The sequence below is a fragment of the Bombus impatiens genome, unplaced genomic scaffold (assembly GCF_000188095.3).
Source record: "Bombus impatiens unplaced genomic scaffold, BIMP_2.2 scf_0548, whole genome shotgun sequence".
NCBI classification, from domain to species: Eukaryota; Metazoa; Arthropoda; class Insecta; order Hymenoptera; family Apidae; genus Bombus; species Bombus impatiens.
The window spans coordinates 965,018-991,099 of NT_176967.1; the positions used below are offsets into that span (position 1 = coordinate 965,018).

General features: G+C 34.2%; 4 protein-coding genes and 1 long non-coding RNA gene across 11 annotated transcripts; 1 reads left to right on the forward strand and 4 right to left on the reverse strand.

Moving 5' to 3' along the window:
* Positions 1–192: 192 nt before the first annotated feature.
* LOC100743634 (zinc finger protein 25) lies at positions 193–4,941 on the forward strand. Of its 2 annotated transcripts, XM_033322049.1 has the most exons (11): positions 193–606; positions 694–753; positions 829–894; positions 1,039–1,121; positions 1,234–1,372; positions 1,446–1,740; positions 1,804–1,906; positions 1,972–2,235; positions 3,834–4,155; positions 4,226–4,569; positions 4,661–4,941. In XM_033322049.1, the coding sequence occupies exons 1-11, from the start codon at positions 591–593 to the stop codon at positions 4,898–4,900; spliced, it is 1,932 nt and encodes a 643-aa protein (XP_033177940.1). In that variant the 5' UTR covers positions 193–590; the 3' UTR covers positions 4,901–4,941. The 2 variants fall into 2 exon arrangements, with proteins under 2 accessions (XP_033177940.1, XP_033177941.1); XM_033322050.1 differs by lacking the exon at positions 1,039–1,121.
* LOC117151958 lies at positions 2,432–25,834 on the reverse strand. Its single transcript, XR_004462142.1, has 2 exons — positions 25,783–25,834; positions 2,432–3,128 (listed from the first exon to the last, which is right to left on the reverse strand). It is a non-coding gene; the product is annotated as an uncharacterized LOC117151958 (long non-coding RNA).
* Positions 5,336–11,545, reverse strand: LOC100743754 (EH domain-containing protein 3). Of its 3 annotated transcripts, none has more exons than XM_024369178.2 (7): positions 11,410–11,545; positions 8,972–9,482; positions 8,582–8,895; positions 8,285–8,393; positions 7,854–8,172; positions 7,374–7,544; positions 5,336–7,176 (listed from the first exon to the last, which is right to left on the reverse strand). In XM_024369178.2, the coding sequence occupies exons 2-7, from the start codon at positions 9,455–9,457 to the stop codon at positions 6,971–6,973; spliced, it is 1,605 nt and encodes a 534-aa protein (XP_024224946.1). In that variant the 5' UTR covers positions 9,458–9,482; positions 11,410–11,545; the 3' UTR covers positions 5,336–6,970. The 3 variants fall into 3 exon arrangements, with proteins under 3 accessions (XP_024224946.1, XP_012243866.1, XP_024224947.1); XM_012388443.3 differs by lacking the exon at positions 11,410–11,545 and adding an exon at positions 9,766–10,138; XM_024369179.2 differs by lacking the exon at positions 11,410–11,545 and having other exon boundaries at positions 8,582–8,910; positions 8,972–9,272.
* Positions 11,249–14,975, reverse strand: LOC105681076 (lysosomal acid phosphatase). Of its 4 annotated transcripts, XM_024369180.2 has the most exons (8): positions 14,382–14,975; positions 14,115–14,204; positions 13,403–13,541; positions 13,211–13,306; positions 12,794–13,033; positions 12,404–12,710; positions 12,094–12,305; positions 11,249–11,973 (listed from the first exon to the last, which is right to left on the reverse strand). In XM_024369180.2, the coding sequence occupies exons 3-8, from the start codon at positions 13,496–13,498 to the stop codon at positions 11,827–11,829; spliced, it is 1,098 nt and encodes a 365-aa protein (XP_024224948.1). In that variant the 5' UTR covers positions 13,499–13,541; positions 14,115–14,204; positions 14,382–14,975; the 3' UTR covers positions 11,249–11,826. The 4 variants fall into 4 exon arrangements, with proteins under 4 accessions (XP_024224948.1, XP_012243878.1, XP_033177942.1 ...); XM_012388455.3 differs by lacking the exons at positions 14,115–14,204; positions 14,382–14,975 and adding an exon at positions 13,757–13,895 and having other exon boundaries at positions 13,403–13,551; XM_033322051.1 differs by lacking the exons at positions 13,403–13,541; positions 14,115–14,204; positions 14,382–14,975 and adding an exon at positions 13,757–13,957.
* On the reverse strand, positions 15,597–19,958 carry LOC100741827 (diuretic hormone class 2). Its single transcript, XM_003491271.4, has 4 exons — positions 19,801–19,958; positions 17,413–17,517; positions 16,679–16,771; positions 15,597–16,565 (listed from the first exon to the last, which is right to left on the reverse strand). The coding sequence occupies exons 2-4, from the start codon at positions 17,496–17,498 to the stop codon at positions 16,433–16,435; spliced, it is 312 nt and encodes a 103-aa protein (XP_003491319.1). The 5' UTR covers positions 17,499–17,517; positions 19,801–19,958; the 3' UTR covers positions 15,597–16,432.
* Positions 25,835–26,082: the final 248 nt, after the last annotated feature.

The window sequence follows — 26,082 nt, forward strand, 5'->3', positions numbered from 1 at the left end:
TAATAGATATTTTATGTACATATAAAATTTGTACGTACATTTTATTTAATCGACATTTAATTTAATAATTATTCTACTTTCAATAACGTTAACCGCATCGGGTATTTGAAAATTATCTATCTTTAAATATTATGCAGTAATTATTCTCTTTTCATTTTCGTTAAATAAATAATAAATTAATTTCACTTTCAGAGAAACATAATTATATGTTAAAACTACTGTTAACTTGGATTTACGAATAACTATAGGAAGTATGTTAATTAAAAATATATACTGTGTGCCCCTTGACATAGGCCATTTTGATGTGCGTTTGGGCTTAAAGGGATTATTTCTTCAGGGGCAGATAGAAGTGACTAAGAAGCTTGTAGTGTAAAACTAATTGAAAGATTGTCAACAATTTCGATTATATTTTTCTGCTCCTTCTCAATAATTTTTAATCAATATTACTACTGTTAAATTAATGTGAATACAGGTACTAGAGAAATACTGTAATTTATATATTCAGTTCTTAATCGTGAACTACAATTGCAGAAAAATATTTAATTTACGCAAACAGTTGCCTTGTGGTCCAATTATCAAGAATAAAAGTGATGGAAGAAATAATGGGTAGGTATCCGTAGTTCTCCAATGAAAATAATGTATCTCGTATGTTAGTTAGTACGTAGCATATGATACGCGTCATTTCTGTTATAGAAATCGTGAAAGTTGAGGATGCAGTGTTCTTAGAAGATACAGCGCTAGAAAATTTATTTGGTAATTGTAATATATAGTCTATGATGTACAGAAATTTTTAATAATTACTATAACATTGATGTGTGATTTTTATAGATCCAGAAAACGTACAAGAAACTATTATAATGTCTGCTGAACAAGGAGAATCCACTGACACAACAGGTATACAAAATAGAGATAATTTTTTACTTTCTGATTTTATATATTTATACATGGCGTTTGTTCATTTCGTAATGGATTTGTTGTTTTTGCGTTACATTCTTTTTTTTTTATTTATTATAGCCTTTTTTTTACTATGCCTTTCAGTTATTGCTCATGACGGTCAAATTATACAAATTATAACAGATTATGAATGTGTTACATGTCATCGTATCTTTCAATCACAAGATGTAAGATTTTAACTTTATTTTGACATTATTATTAATAGTAGAAATATTAAAAATTGCTTAATTGTAAAATGTAATTTGCAATATGTTTTGACAAAATTACTTATTTCGATAGATGCTAAAGGAACATTTAGACATATGTAGAGAAGAAGATGATTCCAACATTTTGCAGTTAAGGAGTCTTGAGAATTATGAGTCAGATGATGAAGAGAAAGATAATAATCCAGACTATATTAATAATTCCAATATGGAAGGTATATATTATATAAAATTTTGTCAAACATATTTCGAAGAAAAAATTTTAGATAAGGAAAATGATCATTTCAGATGACAGTTCTAATAATCAAAAAAATTATAATGATAAGCCAATAATTATACCTGTACCTGATACACAATGTCATTGCTGTGCTGAAGATTTAAGCACTGCGCACAGTGGTGGTGAATTTAAATGTCAACACTGTAACCTATCATTTAAAAAGAAATCATCCTTAGAAAGACACATTGTGGTAATTCATTGGCAGTGTGATTCATGTACCTGCAAAGATTGTGGAGAATCATTTCGTGATAAGAAGTCACTAAACAAACATCGTTATACTACTCATGCTGATAAAAAAATTTTCAGGTAACTGTACATTTATTATTAGGACGAATATTTCATTAAATAGTATAATTTAAAATGTTTTAGATGTGAGCCTTGCGATACTTATTTTTCACGAATGTATCATTTAAATCGCCATATAATGCAATCTGGATGTCATGGAAATATTCTTAATACATATAGTTGTCAAGTAAGTTTTATATATAATATTTAATTAGCAAAACAAAGTTCGAGACTAATTGTATATGTTAATAGGTTTGCCAAAAAATTTTCACGCGGAAGGATAATTTACGTGAACATTTACGAACTCACGCCGGAACTCCTCAAAGACAAAAGAAACCTTGTAGATATTGTCCTAAGGAATTTTTTACTAACCAACAATTGTTAATTCACGAACGTGTACACACAGGAGAACGACCAGTTCAATGCGATTTATGCCCAAAGTCTTTTCTATCTTCTCTTGCATTAAAGAAACATAGACGTGTACACACAGGAGAAAAACCATTTGAATGCCAATATGTAAGTTTTGAATTAAATTCAATTTTAACAAGTTACGTTTTTTTTGTGATTGATATTATCCTATTATACAGAGTAGGGCATTTAAAACAGGTCACGTGAATAACTTGCTTGTTTGCGAAGATAGAAGAAAATGCATTAGGCCGAACTTGGTATCAAGAGGCATCAAGGTGATATGAAGATCAACTCTGTTTTTTTAAATGCAATAGTATCTTATTTATAATTGGTTTCTTATTTATAATTTGGTAGAGTATTATGAAGGTCATTCAAGGTTACCTAAGGTCAACTGCAATAGAAAATAGATTGCTTCAGAGCACTCTTCGAATACTTCAATGATTTACATGTAACATGTTATATACATACTTAATGCTAGTACAAGTGTTTAAAATAACAACCTTGAACATGGATACATAGTCTAAAACATTGTAATACTGATGGCACTGCCTGACAAATTTCATTTGTATCTATTATAGAGCAAGTTCTCTTTATATGTTCTTGCATTCCAAGTTTGATTGTTGGTTTTTTGTGGCATACTTCTTCCTTTAATTTTCTCCAGTAATAAAGATCTAGAGGTGTCAGGTCTTGCCAGCCATTTGTTATTTCCTGATTGACCAATCCAACAATCTCCAAATTTTCTGTTGGAAATTCTATAACATTTCATGCTGAGTAAGCAGAACATTCGCCTTATTGGAACCACATGAATTGTCATATATACAGTGAAATGTCTTTTAACAATTCTGGCAAAACGTCTTCTGAAATTCTCTCGTATTTACGACTATTTAGCGTGCCATCAATAAAATACGAATCAATTATTTTACTATGAAAAAGGTCGCACCAGACGTTTATAGATCAAGATCTCTGTTTGTCCACTTTTTTCAGCCATCGTGGATTATCCACTGACCAGTAGTGCATGTTGTAATAGTTAATAGTTGCTTCGTAGTTTGTAAATGTGGTCTCATCTGTAAACAAAGTTTTGCTCAAGAACATTTCATCGCCTTGCAGTTTTCGTAAGCCCCATTCACTAAATTGTAAACGTTTTTGAAAATCATTTTCACTTAATTGTTGATCAAGTGAAATCTGGAACAGGTGAAATTTGTTAATGTGAAGTATTCGCAAAATATACAAAGATATAAGAAGAATACAAGAAGTATTTGTCGACTGATGCCACTCTCGCGTAAATAAGAAACCATACTATTTCATTTAAAAAATCGGAGTTGATCTTTGTATCTCCTTGATGTCTCCATCTATAAAAAAATTAGTAATATCAGATTATAAGTCCCTCCATACCAAGTAAGCCTGGTCTGATGCATTTTTTCTATCTTCAAAAACAAGCAAGTTATTCAGGTGACCAGTTTTAAATGCCCTACTTTGTATAAATTTCAGTAGATTTGTAATGTTAATCTCTTCATATAATTTTTCTATTACAAGCAAGCACTATATACAGGAAAATTAGTGTAAGTTTTTATTACAGATTATGTACAATTTACAATGTTGTACTTTGTATAATTAAAACTCTAATTTATATTGTAGATACTGTATTAATTAATTTTAACAGCCTAAAAATATATACGATATATTAATTGATTTTCGAATTATTTTAGTGTCAAAAAAAGTTTGCTGCTCGGGAAACTTTAAATCGTCACCAAAGAACTCATACTGGTGAAAAACCTCATGTTTGTCAATATTGCTCTAAATCATTTATTCAGGCTGCTCAATTGAGAGCACATATATTTCATCACACTGGTGAAAATGGTTTTTACTGTGAGGTATGTGGGAAAGCATTTAGTAGAAAAGCTCGGTTAAATGTTCACAAAAAATTTGTTCATGAAGGAGCCACCCCATTTGCATGTCAAATGTGTGAAAAGAAATTTATAAGAAAAGAAGATCTGGTTAAACATGTAATACTTCATACAGGAGTTAAAGGTAATGGAATCGTTATAATTTTGACATAATTTTTGTGAACTTTAATTAAACAATATTCTCTTTGTTACAGCATATAAATGTGATAAATGTACAAAAGCTTTTTCTACAAAATCTTCCTTACAAGCTCATTTAAATACTCATAGACGAGAACCACCACAATCTTGTGTTGAATGTAATAGGGTTTTCATACGTCAAGATTGTTTAATGAGGCACATTAAAGCAAAACACCGTGATCTATTAGAAGAAGTAATGGATGAAGTCGAAAAAAAGAATTTACAAATACAATTATATAACATTGCAACAGTTGCTGCAGAGAAAACAAAGAAAGGAGAGTCTACTCAATTTTCCACTGAAGAATTGTTAAAAGCCATAGCTGATCTTTTGAAAATATTAATTGATGATGATACTCTTCAGGTATAAATCGCAATAATAGTATTTGTAACTATAACAATTGTATTACATCAAATATTATTTAATACATGTTTATATATATTGTATTTTACAGCTCTTTGGTTGGCCTGATGCCCCTATTGAAGATATTGTACAAGCTGTAATTAGACGATGTGGGCATGAACCATTAACATCAGAATGTAGATTACCTTTTGATGAAAGATTAAGGGAAAACATAAAGTGTTTATTTATGGTTGTTATAGAAGATAATATGGTAAAATCACTTTTAACAAGAAAGACAATAGATGACGTAATTGTACATATTTTGAAACTTTCAAAGGAAGCAAATTTATAGTTATGAAGAAGAAATAATTATTAACTAAGTTTCTATTTACATATGAAGTGTTCATTTTTTTCTCCTAATATTAACAAAATTTAGTTAAGTTGCGTTTTTTCCTTTGAAATTATGAAAAAGATAATTAATATCTTTTTTATACATTTACTTTTTTATGTAGATAAAAAATTCAAACATTTTGTTTAGGTTTAATCTTTTTGATTCTTTAATAATATATATCTATTAATAATCGTTGTCACATATTAATATGTAGTTAAATCTACTGATGCATTTTATTTTAAAGCAATTATTTTTTGTATAATATACATTATTTACAAAATATAGTTAATTAAAAAAATTTTTAATTCAAATTTTTCGGACTATAAGGTGAATTATTGAACTGGTCAGGAATATATAAGTACATATAAGCAATGGGTAGTCATCGTGTTAATTATATTTCGTGAAAAATAATATTATTTTATTTAATGCATTTCTCGTTGTTAGTCACCATAATGTTTACTTTCTCATATACATATATTATTCAGAAAAGAACGCTTCGGATATTTTTAGTCGATTATACATATTTATTTTGTCATGCAGAATATTATAAAAAATAATTTTCTTTCCATTAAGATCATTTTGTTGTAAAGTACAAGAAAGATATCGGATGAGAATATTTCTTTTAAATACTACAGAAAAAGATGTATTAAACGCGGTGGCAGTGCTAACAAAGAACATTATTTAATTTCTCGAAATATTACTGTTTCTCATGTTACACCGTCAAATTACTTAAATATGATCTATTAAAAAATTTATTTAAATACTTTCTCCTTTTAAAAATATAATATACTTATATTATTGTTCGATTGCACATAATGATATTACATTTATATTAAAATCTGTAATTTTTACCGAAAGCACATATTGCACAAGTGAAGAATAAGTGAAACGTCGAAACGTGTATAAAATGATTCAATATTATACATTTTTCTAAGTATATATGTTTCATTGTTACATATCTCACGCTTCCTTTTCATGGAACTTTGTGTTTATACTATAGAATAGTACTCGAGTTTGTGTTTGATTACAGATTAACATGTTTGTTAAATAAATATTGCATTTGCTTTATCGCGTACTTTTTTTACGCGTAGCTATATGATTAGGAAATACATAATCTGTATTCTTATACATTTTTCCTGTTCTATATATATTTAGAAAATTAAAGTTGATTATTTATATATTATATATAATATATGTTATTATATGTAATATATATATATGTATATATATATATATATATATATATATATATATATATAGAGCGGCAATGAACTTAAGCACATTTTCTTTAAAGATAATGATAATAACAATAGTAATAATAACAATAACAATAATATTGTTATCAACAACTGTATTCGAACAGGAGACAAATATATTACACACGCGTGTACAAATACACATTCATTCATTCATTCATTCGTTCGTTCGTTCGTTCACTCGTTGAGTGTTTATACGTAGTTTGTTGAATATATCCAAATTATTGTAACGTTTTATTGCATAGTAACCTAACGTTAATTTTTGACGTGACATTAAAAGAAGTAAAAGAAAAATATAAATATAATTTAGATTTGAAAGATTATTAAAAATCCAAATGTTTTAAACATAGAAAGCTTAGCTCGAAAGGGTACGTAGTATACTTTGAGAATACCGAATAGGCAATTTGTGAAAGATAACTTGTATTATAAATTAAAGAAAACTGATTTGTTATGTTGCTTTTTCCTTTTTATAATAAAAATTGTCAGTATTTTTTTATTTTGTCTCTGACATTTTCACATTTTAATTAGACAAAAATCATGCATACCCGAATGTGATATAAAGATATTTATTGAAATAAAATACGTGAATATTGCGTACTCTTTCGAATATTTAAGAAATATATTATAGCAACATTGATTGATGTGTTTGGCGATGCTGTGTTAGCGAATTAATAAATATAGTCGTATAATGTGCGCATCAGATATGTACCAAACATATGTACATCAAACATATTAGTGAACTGACACAAAAGATGAATACAATACTGAAGCTAAATTATGTATCTCGCTTCGATGGTGGTACCAAATGATCTGGTAATTCTGCAGGTAGGTCGTAACCTTCGAGTTTTACATGAATCAAATGCATTGCTAAAGCAAATTCTTCGGAGTCCAAAAATCCATCTTTGTCGATATCAGATAACTTCCAAATTCTGCCAAGTACATTGTTTGGTAATTTTGATTTTACCATCTCCGATTTTGCCGCTGAAAATGTGATTCCAAATGGATATTATTAATAATAGAAAATAAGAAAAAGGTAAGAATATCATATAATACGAAAATAATTTATATTGCTTCAAGCTTCAACTATTTTGCTTAAAACAAAAGCGTCATATAATCGGAAGGAAGTCTAGTTGAGTTTAAGCATAAGAGTTAATACATTACATATAATAAGAATTTACCTGCTCCTGTGATTTTTCCATCACATGGACCGAGTTTTTCAAACATTAAATTGTATTTATATCTTTCCTTGTTGACAATCCATTCTGGTTCACCTGCGCCAGCATCGATACCCTCACCTCGTTTATATCCGAATGGACTCACTTGATCTTCCACGCCTTCGAATGCACCGCCTATCATACAAAATATCATGCAACTTCGTAAAATTTGATTTTCATAGAATCTTATTTTCTTCTAAAATAGTATGTGGAAAATGAAAAAATATGATGAATAAATATAAAAAGTCAACGTTAACGTTTAGTCATACTGAATGGAATGGTTTCAGAAAACCGTTCATTTACTGAAAAATAATTAGATCATACGAACTTAAAAAATTAATAAATAGATTATAAACGTTTATGTATTTGTCTTCTAGTCCAGTATATATTTTTGTGAGTCATATATCTGTAACAAAGACAAAGTACATAAATATGGAAAGATACCTTTAACAAGTGAATCTGATGTTGTACCAATTTCTTCATGAGGGATCATACTCATGAGTTGGGCAATATCTTTAACCAGCATATTATCAACCACTTCTAAGAGTTTAGGCTTCAAAGTGTTAAATTTACTAAAATCATGGTGAGCTAAGGACTCTTGCATCTTTTTCAAATCTGGAAAGTCACCAGGTGAAATTTGTTGTTCCCTTTGTATTTGATCATAAATTTGGCCCAAATTTTTGATAAGTTCTTTCTTTTTGGTATCTTTACCGAACACGCTAGGCATATCTTTTCTTAAAGCACTGATTATATAAGCATGCACCTATAAGTCAACATATCGTTAGATTTTATCGTTCGTCGAAACACTACAGCCGATATCGATCGATTAGTAATAGGGTGCGGTAATCAATAGGCTGTAATTTTTGTTTCTTTACCTTTGCTAACCGTGCACGTTTAATCAAGTCGTTGAGCTTTCTAAGTGCCGCGTTTCTAGGTAACGATTGCATATCTTTGAATAAATCTTGTTCCTCATCTTCAAATAGCCTAAAAAGAAAGGAAAGAAAAAAATGTGAAATGATAAAAGATACAGAGCTATACAAGTTTTTATAACACAAAGTGTAAACCATATAATGGCTTTGTATAATAAGTAAAAAATGCTTATGTTGCAATAACATAGCAGATAATGTAGTATTCGTATAAAGTAAAAACATGGGAAAATAAAGATAACTCACCGTTTATTTACATCATATCTTAAAGGCTGATCCCAAAATGAACCAATATATACCCTAGCTACTTCAGGAGTTTGTAAAACTTTTCCCAAGGACCACATCAATGCTCCGTATACTCTCATGAGTTGTTGATGATCGATCATATCAGCTTTATTCAGTACAATTCTAATTTTATCATCATGACCGCGTAATGCTTCGATTAATCTTCTGAATTCATCAGAGATGTCAAGCTTATGTGCGTCAAACAGTAGAATGATCCTGTCTACTCGTTCAGCAAACCATTCCATAACACCAGTAAAATCATAACCTCTGTCAACCTAACATGAGAAAAACTGGTTTTTTAATTAAATATACAAGCTTGATTTGCAAATAGAAGTTTGCAGAAATCCATACCCTTTGTTTCTCGCCTGATAGGATACCAGGTGTATCGACTATAGATATGCCTTTCAGAACAGGAGACGCAACAGTAGAACATTGAAATCTATTAAGAAAAGCATTCCCAAATTTGGAAAGAGGACGAAACTGCTTGTTTGGATCAACAACTAAAGCATTTCCAGGGATCACACGCTCATTCTCATTGTACATAACTGCAATGAAGCGATCTGTTGTTGGTTCAGGTCCGATTCTTATTCCAGGAAAGTCTCGTTCTAGCAAATACTTGATGAAAGTAGTTTTTCCAGTAGAGTATTGACCCACCAAAAGGATCATGGGTTTTGCATCAAAATCCGGATCATCAAGTTGAGGCGAATGAAAATCTTGAAATTGGTAATGCTGCTCAAGTGGCAATAATTTAGACTTGTATATTTTTTTAAGGCCATCAGCAACATTTTCAAAGAGATCCTGTTTTCCGCTTTCTACTCGGCTTAACCAGCTAAACATTTCGTATATTAGTCAAAAGATGGTTCTGCAAATATAACAATATATTATAATCATTATTGTAAAAAGTCACGTATGACTAAAGAATGTATTGTTCATATGACTTCGATCGTTTTTTCTTTGCCAAACAAAATCATAATCTAAATACAGATTTGATGTTGATTCACAACTTTAACACAACAATTACGAATATCCTTCTTCTTCTCTCCTATTTATATTATATGTATCGTATATATACTTATAGTGAAAATAAGTAAGGAAAGGTGAAAGAATGATGAAAATTTGAGAAAATAACATGAAATAAATCTAACCTCCTGTTTTGATTTCAATAAAACACACAAGTAATGACAGGCGTGCTCAACACTGACACTATCATACGGCACGACAGCACGACGTTTACCAGCCCATATGTAATTTATACGTATGTGTTGGAAATAACTAGAATACTGCTTGTCAACGTATTAAGTGTTCTACAAAAAATTTAATCTCGAAAATCTTAACAATTTAATTCTATTTCTGAAGCACGAAATGATCGATCGAAACAGGAAATGTGTATCGCTCGAACACGTTAATTGTAAGAAAACAACCGGCGATTACGCGCGACTACTCAACAGACCACGTCGCGAACAATTCTATATCGATACCGCGACTGCGCATCTCACAATCACTATATACCTCCTTCCATTCTCTAGTACTCTAGTTTATTATCCCTCTCTTTTCTCTGCGTTCCTTTCTATTCTTTCATCCTTTTTTCTTTCTTACATATTTCTATCTTTCCCTCTTTCTACTTTTTCTATTTCTTATATGTGGCACCTTTGTTCTTTTCTTTTGGTAAATGTTTCTTTTTCGACAGAGTTATTGTCAATAAATACATAGATTTGATAAATGGGGAAAAGGTTATACAAATATTTACAATGATTATTGTATATAATTAAATTTACTGAATATATATATATGTATATATATATGTATATAGTTGAGAGTAGTCAATTTCAACAGATCAAATTATCCTGAATCGTTCGAAATTAATTAAATTGAGAATATATTATATAAATGAAGATGAGCAAATAATATGGAGACTATCAATCGAAAATTTCAAGTATAATTGAAAGAATAATTTATATTTAAAATAGGTATTTATTAAAATATAGGTATAAATATATATAGGCATTTATTAAAATACTTCAAGTAGGTATCAATCAATGAATTTAAAAGTGTATGATATTTGGAGTCTTTCTCTTTTATAGAAGTAAGGAATCCTTTTCTTGGCAATGAGTGATTTACGTATGTATTTCTGTAAAGTTGCGTACTAAGTAAAAGATACGCTCTGTCTACATTAAGAGTCACGCATGTGTTTAGCTTTATCTCGAAATGAGCGCACTGTTACGCGTCACTGTTAGTCGAGGTCGGTCATATTCCATCTATGATACATTGCATACATACAGGCATACATACATACATACATGCATGCATACATACATACACACACGCGCGCGCGCGTTTATATCTATTCGATTCTTATCCACTTATTTATCTGTCCATAAAAAAAGAAAACAATTGTAGATAAAAAAGAAAAAAGCTAATGTAAAATAATGTAATTTCATTGCTAGTCAAATAATTAATAATTTATTTTCCGAACCACTTTGTTCAAATAATTGTTAACATTTCATTGTTGTGAATTATTTTTCGATTTAATATAATACCAACAGCGATATTTGATAAAAAATAATATCGTGTCACATACATATATATAAATAGAACAATGGGATTATATGTACATATTTACAAATTGAATATTAATATAAAAATATTGCGTGTCCATTTATTTATTTGTAAAATATCATGTAGACGTACATATGCAAAGTAACTGTGATTAGTGACCAGTAGATGGGGAAAATTCGACTGTTCAATGATACATATGCATATGTGCATGAAATAAAAAAGTAATTACTTACATACTAAGATTACTAGGTATATCGGTCGATACGGTACGATCTCGATGCCATTTAATTGATGCATTCACGCATATCTTCCATTTGAGTATTTGAATTCAACGGAAAGAGTGCTTGAAATAATCGTTCTCGTATTGCGTAACGAGACATGCAAAACATTCAGTGTCACTCGTTGCATAAGCAACGCGGACACATCCTGGTTAAACGATTTTATGCCAATTTAGTAATCTTAACCAGCTTCGCTCGAATTAGAATTGATTCGCATGATACAGTATACTTTGTTTTACGGCTATATGCGTTATCACTATCACGGACGTATATGAGAAGCGAGAATTTTGGTTTCCTTCTTGTAAGATAAATTATCGAGTATAATCAATTGTAGAGAGATAGATATATATTTTGTGTATTAATGGGGGAGACTCATAAGAGTAGACATTCATCGTCCCAGTTCTCAGGAAGCACGTCCTTCCATAATCTAGTTAAGGTTTTTAGTCGACAAGGGGTGCCACACTTTGGTATATTCATATGATACAATGTCATTTTTTCTGTATCATTTAGATACATTAACTATAAAAGAATAAAAAGAAAATATAAAAAAGAGGAAGGAAGAAAATATGAAAATAGATTAGACGAAACAAATATTAACTGGATTAGAAATGATTCTTTTCAGTAGGAAATATATAATACCTTCAGTTCTGTGTCCGCAGAATTGGATGCAACGTGCAGTTCGAAAATAAGCGTCGAGCCGTAATCAGGTTTAAAGTATTCATTCGTGAATCCCATGGTTCTTAATAAATTAACGAGAGTTATGTCATGAGCAGAATAAAGATACGTTCGTCTTGTATCTTGACCATCATTAAAAGCGTGTAAACGCTTCAAAATTTCTTGCAGTAAGGGGCCTAAAAAATATTGTTTATATAGACGAATAACTACAATAAGATAAGAATGGTTTCTTGATCATAATTGTTCTAAGATATAGATATTCATATATGTGTACCTCCTCGAAGTCGTTGTTGTAATGTATTGCTTGTAAATATGGCTAAGCTACGGGCTGCAATTTCACGCATATGCTGATTGTAGTATTTGTTTGTCCATTCGGGTAATTTTAAGCCATTACGTTCCTCGATTTCCAAAATATTGTACAAAAATTCGACATCGGTGATTGTTGAGATATTTTTTGCGGTATAATTGGAAAGTTCTTGAAAATATTCGGCTGATGGAGATTCTGGATGTTTAGATTCATTTGCGTACGCTTCTTTCAAAGCTTTCTCTAATCGTGGACAGGGAGCCTTAACTACAATCGTCTGAAAATTGTAATTGTTGTTTATCTTTCTTCCTCTATCTGTTTTAATATCGAAAGTATTTTGCTGGCGTACAATACGTATACCTTATCCAAATGTCTAGGAGTGGAATGAACAGGAACAGGATGCCACATTAATCCTGGCACAAATATTTCCTCTGTGTTTGGTGGATATAAAGCAGCTAGTAAAACTTGAGCAGACATTATGCACCGATCCGCGTAAGTACTTTGCGTCAAAGACAAATCACTCTCATACTTGTTGCCAATTATTGAGCCGTATTCATTACGAATCCACTGACCAATATTGTACATTCGTACCATACCTTCCTGTGCATGAGATCGAATAATTGTATGATTATGTATAATGTTTGTATACATTGAAAACTTATTTATGTGATATCAACGCATTGGATAGCATGCATTTTCAATAACATTCTACTTATGATAATAAATAATAATAAACGGTCATCGATTTATAAAAAACAGATTTGGAATTTGTTAAACCTTGGTTAATGCTCCCCAGCCCCCTTGCCATTTATAATCCCGATACGGATCGTTTGGGTAACTTTCGGTAGGAGTACGATCTCCATGTCGAAAAACCTGTCAAGTTATTAACAGATTAATAATCATAAGAGGAAGGTATGTCGGTTACTGTATTATAAAGAGTGTGTATTAGAAAACAATACATATACTTACAAATATCACCTGTCGTACGGAATTTTGTGGAGCTAACAGTATAAAACTGATAGTGAGAGTGAGTATCAAAATAAAAATCGATACGCGAACACTCATCTTATTTCGTTGACATTTGTCCTGTTTGTTGTTATCATTAGCTCTGTATATATCTATGATATGTAAGAAAAAATGATACGTATATCGTATGATACGTAAAAGATACGTGTGCGTGCACTGCGCACGTATAGAAGAACGAAGAAAGGAAAACAACGTTATTGAAAGACATGAGTGATATACAAAGATGAAATATAGGAATCAATTGCTCGGCGGAAACGCACGCGATGTCTTCCAATTAGTAAATACATAATTACGTACATAAGTAGAGAATTTCTTGTAACAACGTACAGTTTCCTTAAATGCGCGTAGGGATACAAGTAAAAATATCAGCAGTATCAGTACTTCGTTCTGATTTCTATGTATTCCATCATAAAGATCGCATGACATATAAACACTAGAGCGCGCTCGTATCGTTGGTACATCATATGAGTCGTTTTTCGACATTTTAGACCATGATTATATAATCCGGTATCGTGATTTATTGTAAAGTCCCTGAAGCCTTGTCTTTCTTTATTTCTTTTTAGAAATAAAGAGAAATTTTCTAGTTACTACAGCTTGTTTTTTGTAGTTGATCCAATTTATTACGAAGAGTGTGTGTCTATTTTTTAAAGGATGCTTTTCTCTTCCTGACCTCTCTGCTGCAATTAGAGTCCCACTATTTGATAGAATTCCTGGTCTTTGTGGAATTTTTTTCTGGAGTTATTTCCTGCAATAGTTGTAGTCATGAGATAATGGTAGTCATAAGATATTCATATTTATCTATAAGTGACAACTCATCATATTCTTTGCCCATTAATAGGTGATAGTGTGACTCCATTTCTAATCTATATTTTGTTCAGTCGGTACTGATGGAGGAAATTCTGTGTGATTTTATGATATGTACATGTTTTTGCATATTTGCAAGACATGCTCTGGAGGAATGATTTGAGCCCATACTGTCATCTAATTGGTACGTTGATAAAATTACATTCCGCAACAACTATATCAAAACGTCAACCTACAAATCAAAACGCACAGGTTAGGGTAAATAGAAAATACTGGCTTGGGTAAATAGAGCTAGAGTGTATCACTACAATCTGGCAGCCTCCTTGACAAAGATTAGCATATTACAAGACCCAACATGTGACTATAGCACTCACATCGAAGAAATAATTTGTATCTTGTGGGCCTGCTTCTTACACAGGTATGAAAGATAAAAATTTATACAAAATCACAGAAAGAACGGATGGACTCTGCTCTACAGAATCCACATATTTCTTAAAGAACCCAAGATACAGAGCATCAAAGATATAGATAAATTTGTAGAAGCTTCATATATCACCATGTAACGAGAATAATTATGTTAAAATTCAGAGACAACAAAGAGTACTAAGCTTTAAACTGAAACCTTACCATTGTACAGATATTTTCTAATACATAAGTCTGAAACTAGATGTACATTAAAAAGACTAAAAAGAGAATGCTAGATTAAAGATTAGGATTAAGTACTAGATTAAGATTAAATATTACAGATTGTGCAATTATTCGAATCTTTAGTTCTAAGTTAACTATTTTTATACCTTGATATTGCTGTTATATTGTTAATATTCAACACTCTTGATGTAACATGAAGCTAGATTTAAAACTAAGACTGAGCACTAGGTTAAGGTCTAGTATTACAAATTGTGCAATCACTCGGATTTTTAGTTCTAAGCTCACTATTTTTACTTGATATTGTTGTTATATTATTGATATAGTGTTAATGTGGTTTATAGACCCATAAAAGTCTAAAGCTTGTATTCATTAAAAAAGATATTTTGATATTCTCAGTCATGGTGTAATATACTTATGTTCTCGATACGTGTACCGAAATAGTGGGAAATGCGCTATCAGGGAGGGGTTATTTTGAATAAAATGGATGAAAGGTAACTACTATGGCAATGTTTCAAGATCCTAGTAAATACTTTATTTGTCTACATTCTGCACTAGTTTTTCCGGTTGATTTAACGGAATCCTTGCATTCTTTTGTTTATGATAAAAGAAAGAAGGGAGAAGAGAGAAGTGGAAGGATAAGGAAAAGATAATAGCCAAGGTAATGTAGAAACGAAAGGTATATGTATTGGATTTATTTTCGTTAATTTTACATAAAACAGCGTATTGATACGCTAATAGTCGAATAGCATTCGTTCGAAAATACAATATGATGTATGTAATTAGTTGGAAACGAAATAGACATAATGTACAAGTATTTAAGCTGCATGTACGACAGGTATCGATATCAGTTTATGAATGCAAAATAGATGCACGATCGGCTACAATTTAACGCATGAGACTGAAAGATAAATTACAGAATTCATAGTTGACCATTTAAACTTGTGCGTTTCCAATAATTATTAATGGTTTCTATTTTAACGCTTGATTGTGTTATATATATCGTATCGCCGATGGGTAGGTTTGTCGTATTATTTTACTATTCTTTCCACATGTTAGTATATATGCTTGTAAACGCAGGAATACGCACTCTGGTACGTAAATATGAATGGAATAACTTTATGACTAGAACAATGACTAGAATGTAACTGACATTTAACTGTCTCGATGTTCTAAATTTTAAAGAAGAAAGAAACCGAGGAAAAAGAAGGAACAATATGTTTCATGAACAAAAATGTTCAGTATACCGCGTATATGCGAGAGATCTGAGATAGAAATGATTGATTGCACGCACGAACGATAATTTAAAAGAGAAATCGATTTGACTTAAGATTGATTTACTAATTGATAAGGGCTGAAGCAGCCAAAATTTGTCGGGTTGCAGAATCACCTTACAACAGGGGCAAAGGCAAGAAAAGGAACGAAAGAACGAACGAACGAACGAGCCCGTGCAAGTAAACATTTATGACGTTAGAGCTTAAAGTCGAAATGAGATTGATCAAGCGAACCAGTACGTTTTTGAATCTAGGGTTGTTCGGAACGACGTCGTCGGCCAGGTCCTCCGGCGTAATTCGCCGCTGCTAATCCCATCAAATGTTTTGCAGCTTGAGACCCGCTGAATCCGCGACTCAAACCTAAGTCCAGTCCCCGTTTGTTACTGTAAAAAGAAGCCACGGATGGTGATTAGAGTGCGAAACTTTGACAATGAATGCCAAATATGTATGTATTGCACTGGTATTAACTTTGTAAAGATGGTTACTTTTCACTCACTTTTCAAGCTCTGGATTACGTATCATGGTGTGACCAAGCCGACTAATTATTTCCATTAGAGCTTCCGGATCTTCCTCCCAGTAACCTTGTTGTCTATAATGTAAAAGTGTCAATGTCTTTTAACAAAAGCATTTGCGCCTAGTTGTGAAACATTGAGAGCTTTACTTTGCATAATGCTAACAATGATTTTCATTGAGTACACGGCCAATCTTTTTTCCCTGAAATTGTTCGCGGCATTCTCATTTCATTTAACGACGTTTAACTATCGAATTTATAACTTTTCCATTCTGGGTTATACACGCATACGCGATACTCTGTAACAGTGGAACAAAAAGACGTAACAATGGCAGTCTCTTTACTTTTAGATAGACGGAAGAACCGTTTCCTCTCATTAAACGACACCTCGTCAAATGAAACTGGGTTAAACTTTCTGACACTGCCAGATGCGTCTTTCGTTCACCTTGTATATGCGTATCTCTTTTTCTCTGTTTCTTAGACACATAATACGACTGTGCTTATTCATGTTTCTATCTATATTGTCCTGCTATGAATCGCGCATTTTGCTGTATCTCTTGTTTCATCTCGTCTCGTCTTGTCTAGCGTAGTTCCGTGCCGTATCATACGTCCGTTTTCGTCTCAATATATTTCGACTAGCGATACTACGAAAGATCGATCGACCAAGCAAATTTGTAGGAAAAAGTGAATAAATTGATCGCCAGAGATGAGAGACTTACGGCGCGGCATTCGTCGAGAGGTTCGAAGATACGAAAAGAACCGCAACCACCAACAGTATGTAGAACGATACCATCCTTTGATGCATCCTCGAAATTTTTTCAAATCTGAAAGTGAAGTGGTTTCATTGTAATATTAATCGATTCATTCAACGCACCGTTGCATACATGTGCATGTTAAGAAACGATCAGGATGAAATTGATCAAAATATACGTTTCCCGAGTTGGAACTCCAGTTAGAGCTCCAGTTGGAACGTCTATACGTGCCGGTGAATATAAACTAAAGGAGAAATAAGGAAAAGAAAGAAGAAAGAAGAAAGAGAAAGAGAAGAGAAATCAAAGTCCTTAGTCTTTACTATTTTTCTTTTTTCAAACTACCGGAGACAGAAAGGTAGGCGCACTCCGCGACTATAGCGACTAACAAACTATTCAAGCCACAATCTAAGAAGAAATTCTAGGAAGGAAAGAGCGATCGTGGCAAACTTTTCGAGCAGGTCTCTGCATCGTATTCTTACGATTCTCAACAGACAGTTCCATACAGCAGCATATTATCGTAACAGTAAAAAGGTTCATTTGCGAAACGTTACATACACATATATGCACATACATGTACACATATGCGTGTCTTTTGTCCTTAAAATGTTTTTGTAAGCAGTGATTGGGATTATTCGAAGCTCGTAAGGTCCAAGGAAATTATGTTTTCATTGAAACGAATACCCGAAAGTTTATGGCACGCTTCAGATTACAGCGACGCTTTCCAATTTCTCTTAGTATCGATGTTCGTTCAATTAGTATTTTATTGGAAGGCAATCACGAGTTGCTTTCAGCGTGCCGAATGGCCGTAACACAGGATAATTGGATTCAGCGCTTCCGATAATTGATGTTGACGATACGTTTTCACGCGTGTACTTACATTCGTTAAGAACAACTCGATACTCGAATACACAAACATTTTCAAATGTTTAAATATCACAATTCTCTGTGGGATTCTAAAAGAACTATTCCATCCACCGTATTGGAACTTGTTTAAACCGGGAAGAATCGAAAGAAAATATTGGATTTCGAAAAAAATGAAAATCAAAAAAGAAGTGAGATAATGGGGTGTGCAGATAACGAGAAATTAAAAGAATCGTAGCAATTACTTTCGTCTCTTTCGTTTTTTCTATTTTTTGCCACCTTTCACGCCCCGTATTTCGCAATTCCGTCTGTTATACCCCGTATTCCGATTTCCGCTTTTCATTTTCCGCTTTCCGCTTTCCCCTTTCTGTTTTCCGTTCTCCGACGACTAAGCAGCGCGGTACACTCGCAACAGGGTGAATCGCGTTCGATCAGCCATGAAAATTCAACCACGAAGAACAGCTGCGCGTATCGTCTTCCTTATCCAATTAAGATTCGAGAAGTGGAAATATCGTATAGATTGCTATTTGAAAATAAATGACAAATCGAACAGCTGTGAATTGGAGAAAATATCGCGATACCCGTATTTGCCATAAACTCGATTGTTTTTTTTTTCAGTCTGTTAATTTCTTTATGAAGAAGGAGAGACGTTTATCGCGAATGCAATGGCTCGATGTCACGAAAAGAATGCAGCAACAAGTCAAATTACCTGTCGGCGTACCGTTTAATTTTTGCATCGTGAAACGAATAGATCGGACGTGTCGCGAATTACTTTCATTCGAACATTGAAAGAATTTATTATCTGAAATTGAATATTTCTCCGTGAGTTTATTTCGATAATCATTGCAACGTGGAGGTTTCGTCTTAGCGAATTCGCTCACGTACTTATTCTAATTTCGAGTTCGGTTCGAAGCGTGCATAAAAATCGAACGGTAGGAAAACCCGAGAAATGTCAGAGAAGAAGAGAAACAGTGGTTGGATAGTGGTCGGAGACAGTGGAGATACAAGAAGGAAAATAGGTGAAACAGAAAAAGGAGAGTAGGAATTATAAATACGAAAGATTTGTTAAAAGCAGGAAACCGTATTCTATTTAAACGCAACGGAGTTGGCAGTTTCTTCGGTATAGAAACGCGTCGTTTCTACAATGAAATGATTACAAGATTTACATGGATAGAAAATATTCATAGAGTGAATGATCATCAGAACTGTGGTTCCTGTTAAAATTCGTTATTCGTACGTTTATTTTCTCTCGTAACTCGGACACTCGTTCGTTCTTCTCTTTCGTTGAAAACTTTAAAAATTTCCGTATACTTTGAGGTTCGTTTACGCCGCGTACAAGTGTAAGAAAGGCCAAAGGGAAGTATGCAGAGTCAGTTGACAAAACGGACACGCGTATTTAATCTCGTGTTAACGAAAACGAACAATCGAAGAAAAAAGGGAAGAAAAGAAGGAACAAAGGAAGAAGCTAATGTTGCACTAGGTAGTTGCACTTACCTTATCGGGATACGATAAACGAACGAACACCGGTAGAGTTGTTCTTAGATGGATTGTTTAGCTAGATTGTTTCTTCGACGACGGAGAATCCCGCTCTGCGAATACGACTCCGCTCTTCACGGTTTATATAAGTCCGCGGCTTTACGGCGCTTGTTTCATCCCCCATTTCCATCCCCATCCCCACCCCATGGTACCCCTAAAGACTTTCCTCGACCAATCAAACGGATCCGTGTACTACCCCGTCCGAGCTTCCTACCCTCGATTCTCGTATATCGTTCCGGTAACCACCAACGAGCGTAACGCGAACTCAACCGCGCGCACTACTATCGCCGAATCAACCATTCTTCTTCGTTCTCTTTCTTTCCTCCTGTTTCATCTTTTTCCCTTCTTTCCTTTGGTTTTTTTTTCTCCCCCTTGTTTTCAGAGCAAGCAGAACAAGCAAAAGTCGCAAGTTGAATCGCCTCGTGTACCAAACTCGCAAGAGTTTCATAGCCTTCGGAGAATATTGCGATAAGCGTTTTGTACATGTAACCGTGTTATGCTATATAAAACGTTAAATAAATGTAAAAGGTTCGATGAATCGATTAGAGTGTTTTTGAAAGAAAACAGGAAAATCAGGGAAGAAAATACCATCTGGTTGGTCGTTAGTCACGTTTGATTCATCGATAACAACTCCTTGGACGTAGAGGAATACACAACTGGAGCGAGTTTCGTCCATTAAGCTTACCATTTTATTGCCACTACTGTTTACTACCCTATGAAAGTCTCGCTATGATAACAATCGTTCGGATCGGTTCTTGGTTTCAAGTCGCGTGCGTACGAAGATATTAATTATCCGATTCTGTAATTAGTCTTTCGTGGAAAAGAAGAAATCTGAATGTGAAGCAGTAGCGACAGTTGCTAAATCGGTGCCGATTTATCGAAAAATATGCTTACCGAGAATCTCATTCGTACAGTCATATTCGCAATCTATGGTAAACGCGCTCCTTTTTCCTTCTGCGCTTGATCGATTCGATTAATCTTAAGATTAAGTTTGAAATGACAGTCGAAAGAGGAGGAAAGGAACAAGTATCAAAGCGCAACTATTATTCTCTGATCGTTTTTCTCGACTAGATCAACCTACGAGAGCCTTTCCCTTTTGATCGCGGTAATATATGTCCATAAATATACCGTTACTTACACTTATCCTTTTTGTCCATCCTTTGAAACGGAATAACTTTTTCAAAATTGGACCGAATGACGAGTTTTTTCGAGAAACTAAACTATTACTTTACTGGGCGAAGAAACATTTGGAGATAATTGCAATTGGGATGGCGGGCAAAATAATAAATGTCGATTTTTACAGCTTTCTTGTCCGAGCCTGTCATGAATATTTAAGAAATATGTTTCGCAGATTTATATAACTATATCAGTTATCTGTATACATAATGAAAATCTTATCGAAATCATTGCGAAACATCGATGATACAGTAAAAAGCGACAAGCCGAAGTTCGTGAGAAACTGACCATTTTTACCATTTTTAACAGTTTGCAACTCATAGCAACGTCGATCGATTTCGACGAAATTTTCAGCAGATATACAGTATACATATACGGTATATTTAACGTGTATAGGTAACTCAGATAAATCTACAAAACGTATTTTGTAAATTTTTATTACTGGCTCGAATAATCAGTTTTTTACGCATATCTGATAAACTGATGCAAATCGTTTGGTCCAATCTAAAAAAAAAAAGTTATTCTGCTTTAAAGGATAGACAAATATGAGTAAACTGTATATATCGTCACATGTTAGACTGCATTTCGAAAGCGAAATCTTTGTGAAAGAAAGAACGACCGCGCGATTCGACCCTCGAATCTCCAAACGGATGAAGCGGCTACTGCGATTCGCTCTGTTTTGATCAATTCCTTTCGCATCGCGAGCATCCAAAGATAAAAAACGGAAATGCTTTCGTATCGATTCGTCTTTTCGCGTTTGTTTCTCGTTCCTTTTTCTTTCTTTTTCCCTCCTTCACTTTTTCCATCTAACATACATATTTACAGGAATTCAAGAATCACCTTATTACCGTTTATTGCGGCGTCTATACATAATTCGTCCCTTTCGTAGGGCGCCGTCTACCATTGTCGGTCGGCATGCAAATCACCCAATATGTAGTCCATTTTAGTAATATCTCTGAAATGGTGGTGCTTACTTTAAATAAATGATCGTTACGAACCTCGTGCGTTATAAAAGAGCGAATAAATTAACTACATGTATATCGTCAATTGCGTGTACGGTTTGCATTCCTATAAAGAATATGTCCGACAGTTACTTATAATCGAGCGTGAGGTGATTCCTTGTCAAAAAATAGGAAGAAAGTGTAGAATATAATTTTGTCATATGACGCTTCGTTTTCTGGAGAAAATCCAATTTGAAAATTTGTCAAAGCGAAGTGTCTATGGAAGAATTGTATTCCATATTTTCTTCGTATCTTTTCATCGGGAATCACCCAGTGCTCCGCTTCTGTATAACGAGAGGACTCACCCTCTACCATAGCGAGGACGCGATGGATCGTCCAGAATATTGCAACATCGAGAATTCTTTATCTTGGCGAAACTGCAAACTAATGAGAGGTAAGAGTAGACGAGCTGTGGAAATAACGGAAATAGAATACACGAGTGAGAAAGAGAAGGAGAGGAAAGGAGAAATCTTATTCATCCGCTAAAGTAACCTTTTAATCATTTCCGATTACGTAAATCAATTTCAGTGGCGCGCGCGACTATGTCTGTTTCCTTTTGGAGATTGATTTATTGGTTATCAATTTGTTAGTTGGAAGCACGACGAGAAGAATTCAGATGAAACGAAAGATCGAGTAATACCAACGGAGGTAAACCAAAGAGAAACAGCAAGTAAACAGAGAGAGAAAGAGAGAGAGAGAGAAGAAAGGAAACAACGAGGAGATAAGAAATTGGAAAATTATCAATCTTTTTCGTTTACTCGTGGCTTTTTCCTATAATTCCAAACACTGTTCTTCCTCCCTCTCTTTTCCTCTCTCTGTCTCATTCTTTTTTTATTGGACGCGTTTGGTTCGAGAATTTGCGCTCCTCGTGCGAATCGAAATATCGTAGGAAACGATATCGTTAGACGTTAAAACGAAATAACCCTCCCGGTTTTATGGAATATTTGTCGAGACATAAACTAGAAATCAATCCGATACGGCCAGTGTGCCCGCTCGATTCATTTGAACGTTCGAGATCGTGCTTTCGGAGAAGTTGAAGTTAAATTGAAATATATCGCAAAAATTATTTCGTTCGAACATGCGATGTAAAAATTTTGTAGGTTAAAATTTCTTTCTCTTCCCCCGCCCTCATCTCTCTCTCTCTCTGTCTCTCTCTCTCTTTGTGAAAAGAAGAGAGATTTCTTCCATGGTTCTCTTCAATTCAGTACGGTTACCTCGATAGAATTGCCTCGGCTGATTGTTTCCCGGTTTGCCCGATGTATCACGTTCTTTATGTGGTTTCGAACGTTTCATCGGGATAGAGACGATTTGGCGCCAGGAGAAGTATACGTGTAAGTATGTACATCTGTTTAGCAAGATGACAGAAAACCTGTAGGCTGTAGCAACTGCAGTAAGAATGGTAGTCGTATTACAGGCGTATCCCATACGTTATTATTCACTCGCGTTTTCACGTTTTCTTTGGGGCAAGCGATTCATGGATTCCTCGATTTCCTGTAAAATCAAGTAGTCGCAAAATCAGGTACTCCACGAAGCAACTTCCCATTCCGAAATGATAACTTCCGTCCCTCAGTCTCTCGCTCTTCGTCATTCTCTCTCTCCCTCTCCCTCTCTCTCTCCAGGGAACGAAGAGTCGATCTAACGATTTTCCAAGGATCAAACCCTATCGAGAGGAAACCAGTCGATGGCGAAGTTAGGAGAGTTACTCACAAGCAAACGGTCGTCGATTAGTTGATCGTACATACTTGGTTCTAAACTTCATCCCCAATCTACGTTATACCTATCGCATATTATAAGTTGGGTTAGCTTCTTTCTCGAGAGACCTGATATTTCTCGCGTGTTCATGCTGGTGTATTCGTGCTGTATTTCTGTCGTACTGCTGTCTCGTTATAATTAAAATTTATTGTTTTTGTACTCGACCAAGCGTACGTGATGGCGCACGCGGTCGAAAAGAAAAGCGGGTAGGGAAGGGAAGGAAAAGAAAAGGGAAGAAGAGAAGCAGAGGTATGAATTGCAGAAACAAACGACAGTGATCAGTAATTACAGGTGACACTGATTGTTCGACTTAAAATACACGGTAAAATAGTTAAATCGTATCGATTCGGGAAGCAAACTAGTCGATCTTAGGGTAAGAGAAAAGGAAGATTCGTATGTATCGTGAACTACGTATTACGTGGTGTTCCACGTGTGCACATGCAACGACGCTCGCACCCAACGACCTGTACAGCTTTTAAAAATTACGATACTCTCGCCTCGAAGAGCGTTAACGTTCTAACAGCATTTCAACTTGGTCTATTCCGCTCCAAAGAAAATCGATTATACGTTATTCGTTATCCGTTATCTGCTCTGAAGAGGAAAATTAATGTTTCGTTAGAGGAAGATTCAGTGAAATTTAAAACAGTTAAAACACCTTCCCCGTTTAATAGAATTTTACGCTTAAGTAGCAAGGAAGTGACTTACTGATATATATATAGTATCTATGCGTACTGATATATATAGTATCTATTCCGTACTATGGTATCGACTGATTCGTAAACGATTTTGGATCAGTCGATTTGCAAATCCGAAGACAATGCACGACGTAAACGAAAAAAGGGTTTGAAAAAAGAGTCGTATGACTTTTACAGCTTCTATTTCTATCGGCCTACTTTCAAATGAGCCGCGCTGGATGAAGGACGCGAAGGAAAGATAACGACGATGTTCTGTTTAGCCGACTGCGACTGTCCCGAAATATTCTACTTTATCGATCGTAGGAAAACGTACGTAATTAAAATCATAGATGTTTCGACTTATCGTTACTAGATACTGCTGGTTAAGAAGGAAATTGGCTCAAAAATCGCGGAGATAGTTTCGGATACGTGTATACTCTCTAAAACGTAATATGTATATACGTATTTTATATATGTACATACCTATGTATAGTTAAAAAAGTATACACGCTTGAGAGAAAGGATATAGGATTTTATTCATCCGGGTACCCGCAGCCACATCCATGGCCACTTCTACAATCGCCGTGAATAAGCGTATCGATATCGTATCGCAACGCATCATCGAAAAGTGCTATCGCACAACCGGTGTTTACGATTTTGTCATAGAAAAACGGTCGCGTGAGACAAAAGAGGTGCGTCACGTATCAAATGCATCGACATGTCGCGGTCGTTGTGGTAGTCGTCGTCCTCGACGACAAACGTGGAGTAAATGTGCAAAGATGCGAACTTTACTATTTCCTCCACTTTTTTTCTCTTCGTCTCGAATTGCATGAATAAATAATGCGTTAGATTAATAAAACATATGTATTTGCGTCGAAAACAGGAGAATCCTCGACACGAGGCATAACAGTAGAACCGATGTACGGTTATTCGCGCAGGTGTAGCATCGTCGTTTCACACCTGTTCTTTCGATCTTTCGAACGAACCGATAACGCAAACTTTCCCATCAGGTAAGGCTCGTATCGCACATTCGTTAGTCGCGGGGAAATTCGTCTCGTTGCTGCGAGTCATCCATGTACTTTTATCCTTTGGCCGATTAGTTTCGAGAAAGGAAAAGGTAAGGACGATAAAGATAAATACCACGCGGTAACGCAAGGCAGGTGCATGGTTCGAGGATCGAGGCGCGACTCTCCACTTCTCTTTAGCTTCGATATCGTTTGTCGTGTCGTGTATCCACAGTAGCGCCTAGTATTCCATCATTTTCTTTCTTTCTGTTTGTGTTTGTTTACCTACATGACAACTTACCTACCTACGAACCTACGTACTTACCTACCTACTTATCTATCTACCTACCTATTTACTTACCTACTCGCTTGCCCGTGTGTCTGTCTATCTAGTCACCGACCGATTCAACGATCCTCTTCTTTGTGTTCGTACTTGCCTATCGAAGTTATTTTGCAACCTTGACGAGAAATGGAAAATACATTGGCAGAGAAAAGGCTGTCGCGTTTCGATTAATGGTACGACCTCGTTCGAATATCCACGGAGAAGTTAAACGAAGCTAGTTGATAGAGAGAGGGAGAGAGAAGGAAAGGAAGAACTCTTCCTTTGAAAATCATTCTGTTTTTAATTTCTTT